Raw genomic sequence first — 5,453 nt, 5'->3', positions numbered from 1 at the left:
GAATTTGCAACTGGAAACAATTTGTCAATCCTTGTTGCTCAGAAAGCTGAGATTACATGGGCATACTGAACCACGGCCATTATTGTTTGAGCCACTGCATTCTAGACCACTTGAAGCTTCCCAGTGGTCTTCAAGGATTGCCCCAGTTGCAGTAGTCAAGCCAGAAGGTGATTAGGGTATGAAAGTGACTCTTCAATCTAGGGGGGGGAAGCATGGACCTCTTCCTCTAGTCACGAGGAGTCCAGACTAACTCAATGACAAATTACATCAAAACAGACAAATTAGAGGAACACTACGATTGTGAGTATTGTCAAATATATATGCACCATGCTGTTTTCTGTTTTTAAAAGCCTGCACTTTTCTTTTCTTTTTCAATTTAGAAATGCAAGCGCCCTCCGTCATCATTTCCCGAGCCCCCCTAGAGATTTCCCTCAAGAGCACCACTGCCCTCATTCTCATCTGTGATGTGAGTGGATTTTCCCCAGAGGAGATTAGCATCTCGTGGGAAAGAAATAATGTATCCCTGGATGAAAAACTGTACGATAATGGGATCGCCACGGAGACAGCAAACGGGTACTCCATTTATAGCATCTTAAAAATCGGCAGAGATGAACCGGGAGGAAAAGGAGGGAGCTACAGCTGTATAGTCCACCATCCTGCTTCTCAAACTCCGTACGTGGCCTATGAAAAAGTACCCATTGGTAAGTGGACCTCCTAAGGATGTCGCTGAAGGCATCACAATGAGTTACATGGCGAGCGTGGATCTTCTGCAAGAGATTCTTCGCTGTAACGGGTTAAAAAGCTCATAGATCACAAACATCCTTTGGTTGAGCATAGCTGAGAGGAAGGTCCATTAACGGAAAGAAGGACCTGAAAAATACTATTATTTAGGGTGCTACGTGGTTATTATTCTGATGAGCCCAGGTGAAAATGTATATTATGGAGCAGCAGAAAATGCATATTGGTCCTGATAGAGTCCTTTCCCCTCAAAATTATCCAAATCTTCATCAAAATTTTGTACCAAATTGCAAGAACATCTTACGAGAGCTTGCAAGAATTTGGTCCTTCCTTTTTCAGCAAAGCCATTACATCCAGTTGTGTAATGCTATCCAGAGTCCAGTAACAGCTGCTGAACTTGCTGTTGCATATTTTTCTCTACTGTGATTAGAGGAACACCAACCTTTGAATATAATCTGCCTCTTTGAGTGCAGCTATATAACAGAATAAGAGAGTTGGAAGGGACCTTGGAGGTCTTCTAGTCCAACCTCCTGCTCAGGTAGGAAACACTATAACATTTCAGACACATGCTTGTCCAATGTCTTCTTTAAAACCTCCAGTGTTGGAGCACCCACAACTTCTGGAGGCAAGTTTTTCTACTGATTAATTGTCCTCACTGTCAGGAAATTTCTCCTTAGTGCCAGGTTGCTTCTCTCCTTGATTAGTTTCCATCTGCTACTTCTTATCCTGCCTTGAGGTGCTTTGGAAAAAAGGTTGACCTCTCTTCTTTATGTCAACCCCTTAGATATTGGAAGACTGCTATCATGTCAGCCTTAGTCCTTCTTTTCATTAAACAAATGTACCCAATTCCTGCAACCATTGACACCAAGGTTAAGAGCAATAATAATCTGGACTTAAGCAAATATGTATAAATATATCAATCAATTCTAATATTTTTAAGCATATCCAAGGTACCTCCACAAGGGTAAGACATGGAAATCAGAGTTGGTTCAGTAAAATGCTTGCTAAAATAAATTTCATTGTATCTAAAATTTTAACCCTCAATTCCATCAGCAGTGCAAATGCTATTAAGGAGGGGCATGGGCTAGTTCATGCATGTGTATGCATTGTGCAAATGATCCTAATAATGAGTTTTCCATGTGAAACAGCCATCCGAATCCAACACCACTGATGGAACATTCACACAACCATGCCTCATTTCTGTCCTTTCAGAAGAAACGGTTCATATTTTTGCCTGAAGAATTATCGGGGGAAGGGGTGGGGGGAAAATAACCAAAAGAGGGGAGAGGTTTTTTTGTTTGTTTGGTTGGTTGGTTGGTTTTTGTTTCACTTTTCTTCTATTGGAAAATGTTGACATTTTGGGGGACTCACCTGAGATAATAAAGTAAAAGGACACTTTCTTCAAGTCAACACTTAGCTTCTGCTGATTTCAAGAACCAAGTCCATGATGTCTTCTTGGCAGCAGTCCAGAAGTGGTTGGGCGCCGCTTCTTCCTGGAAAGTTTTCAACTCCCCAATATAGCTCTCAGTTCTGGAATTCTCTAACTTTGGAACCTTGATACTCTCTGAGCTTGATGGCTTTCTTGCAGATGTTTCATTACCATCATCAGCATCACCAACACTGATGATGTTACCTAATTTGGTAATTAAATGTCTAAAAGAAAACAACCAAGCTCAGAGAGCACCAAGGACCTCACAATCCTCCTCCTCCTCCTCTTCATCCTCCTCCTCCACCACCACCACCACTCCACAAACCCCTTACCTTCCACCACTGATGTTCCCTGGTTGGATCATGAAACATCTGCAAGGAAACAACTCTCAGGAGAGAGCATCAATGACTCCCACAGTCCTCCTCCTCCTCCACTACCACCACCACCACCGACTTCACTTTCCCCCATTCCATAAACCCCTCTCCCTTTACCACCAATGATGTTACGTAGTTGGGTCATAAAATGTCTGCAAGAAAACCACCAGCTCAGAGAGCACCAAGGACTCTGCAATTCAACCTTGAGCCACAAATATCCTCTTCCATTGGGAATTCTTCACGTGTCCCCTTCCAAATATTAACCAGGCCTGATCCTGCTTAGCTTCCTATCCCAAACAAAACATTAGGTGGTACTATTTTGTTTTGTTATGTCTCAGATGCTTTGGAAAATGCTGTATTCACTCCCTTGTTATCATATAAAGTATCTAGTGCAGGGGTGTCAAATTGCTGGCCCGTGGGCCGGATGAGTCATGGCAAAACTGTGTCCACCCTATTGCCGGCAATGGAAAAAAAAAGTCACGATACGTCGCAACACGTCACGTGACGTTGCGAGTTTGACACCCCAGATCTAGTGCATCAGATTACCATGTCTATACATTAACATGACTATACATATAGCACTTAACCCTAACATATACTTAATGAGAAGAACAACCACTTCCATAGTTGATTAATATCTGTTTGGATGCTTCTGGTGAACTCTGTCCTAGACTAAGATATTTGAAGCTATATCATACATTTACTGTTCTTTCTTTTTTACCCACTGAGGTGATTAGACTTTTCTCTCCTCTGGTTATGCAAACAAGTATCCTGCTATGACTTTAATACTGTGGGTGTTTACGTTAGGCAATCTAATATGTGCGTAAAAACTGGGCAAGCAAACCCTGGCTAAGGTAAAAACATCATCTAGAAAGTAAAAGAAAGAAATCAGATAAATAATTGTATATTTTAAATATGGGTTCAGGAGGAAATCATTGCATGCATTTCAACTTTGCATGATTTTTGTCCCTGGAAAAAAGGATTGTTTTTTATTTTTAATTATATGATTTCAATTTTTCCAGTAGTTTTTACATTTCAGGCACACAAGTCTAATTTCATTGGCAAATTTAAAATAAATTAGTTCTAGGTGAGGTACTGCTGGTTACTTCTTCTAGTACTTGGTGCCCAATTATTCTAGGCATGCTCAGACACAATCTCCATCAGCATCACATTCCCATCGTACAGCAAAGAGCCTACATCGGGAAGATTCATACAGCCCTAATTTGCTTCTTGAAGAGTATCTCCAATTCTTTTATTTACACTCCAGGGAGATCCATTTGCTTATTACAGGTAACTTATTTTTTGATGTCACCCTAATGCACCTTACGATATGACCCTTCCTCTACTTTGATTATGGCTCCTGATGATCACAGTCTCTTTACAGATTTCCTGGAGCCTCACGCACCTACGGTGGAACTCCTGCAGTCCGTAGATCGGGTGAAGGACATCGTGATGTTGAAATGCATCGCATCTAATTACAGACCCCCAAGTGTCACCATCAAGTGGATGGGTGGCCCACAAAATAAGAAGGAAGACATTGTGGACAAGAAGATGGCAGATGGAACCTACTGGGCCAGCAGCCAACTTACCATCCCCGTCTCCCAATGGCAAGAAATGGACAACAATAGTTGTGAAGTGGTACACCAACCAACGAATACAAAACAGGTCCAGAAGATCTCCAGAAAAGGTGAGATGGAGCAGCAAAGCTAGAATGTCTGAGGTCCATCTTTTAATTGGATGCTTCATGCTCCAATCTTTTCCTTTCCACTTACTGGATGTAAACTGGGGCTTCCTTCTGAATACTGTGTGCCTGGATTGCACTCCTCCTCATCTTCTTCCTCTTCTTCCTCTTCTTCCTCTTCTTCCTCTTCCTTCTCATCTTCCTCTTTCTCTTCTTTTTCCTCTTCTTCCTCCTTCTTGTCTTCTTCTTTCTCTTCCTCCTCCTCCTCTTCCTTTTCCTCTTCTTCCTCCTCATTCTCATCTTCCTATTTTTCTTCTTCTTCTTCTTCTTCTTCTTCTTCTTCTTCTTCTTCTTCTTCTTCTTCTTCTTCTTCTTCTTCTTCTTCTTCTTCTTCTTCTTCTTCTTCTTCTTCTTCTTCTTCTTCTTCTTCTTCTTCTTCTTCTTCTTCTTCCTCCTCCTCCTCCTCCTCCTCCTCCTCTTCCTCTCTTACTGCTTTGGGTGTTAAGGGAGATACAAAGTTTTGGTTCCTGCTCTTATCATGGCCTTAACCATTGTTAGTTGAGATTCTGGGTCACCCTGAAATAGCCTGGCTAAGGGGGCTCTGGTGAAGTTGTGACAGGCCCAACAAGCCGACAATGGATAATTTATTGCTATACAAATTATAACAAGATGATTATGATTGTACCGCACTCTTAAAAAAAATAGAGAAGTTAGTATGACAGGACAATTAATTCTGGAACAACCACAATAGTATATGGACCATGAAGGGCTAAGGGGGAGATTTATAGCAATAGCACTTAGACCTATATACCACTTCACAGTGCTTTACAGCCCTCTCTAAGTGATTTACAGAGTCAGACTATGGCCCCCAACAATCTGGGTCCTCATTTTACCAACATTGGAAGGATGGAAGGCTGAGTCAACCTTGAGCCGGTCAGAATCAAACTGCCAAACTGCAGGCAGCTGACAGTCAGCAGAAGTAGCATTATAATCATTGTGCCGCCACGGCTCATTTAAAGCCATCAATGTTCTTCTTAAATTCTCTGCCACATTTCTGGCCAAACAGATTCAGTAGAAGACTTTTCCAAGGGATGGAGAAATTCTCCAGCAAGTTTTTCATGAACAAGGCTCCTCTTATTAATAATAATAATAATAATAATAATAATAATAATAATAATAATAATAATAATAATAATAATAATAATAATAATAATAATAATAATAATAATAA

General features: G+C 41.0%; 1 protein-coding gene across 1 annotated transcript in view; it reads left to right on the top strand.

The window, feature by feature from the left end:
- LOC107291224 overlaps positions 1 to 5,453 on the top strand; it is a gene marked incomplete at its 3' end in the record, with an annotated part of 62,130 nt that overhangs the window by 10,194 nt on the left and 46,483 nt on the right. Inside the window, exons 4-5 of the mRNA XM_015820196.1 lie at positions 43 to 167; positions 381 to 701. Coding sequence (XP_015675682.1) covers positions 43 to 167; positions 381 to 701 — 446 coding nt within the window. The remainder of the gene's footprint in view (positions 1 to 42; positions 168 to 380; positions 702 to 5,453) is intronic.

This window comes from Protobothrops mucrosquamatus, unplaced genomic scaffold (assembly GCF_001527695.2).
Source record: "Protobothrops mucrosquamatus isolate PMUCROS unplaced genomic scaffold, P.Mucros_1.0 scaffold1085, whole genome shotgun sequence".
In the NCBI taxonomy this organism is placed as follows: domain Eukaryota; kingdom Metazoa; phylum Chordata; class Lepidosauria; order Squamata; family Viperidae; genus Protobothrops; species Protobothrops mucrosquamatus.
Note: the sequence above shows the minus strand (reverse complement) of the source record. Positions and strands in the feature narration are given on the sequence as shown.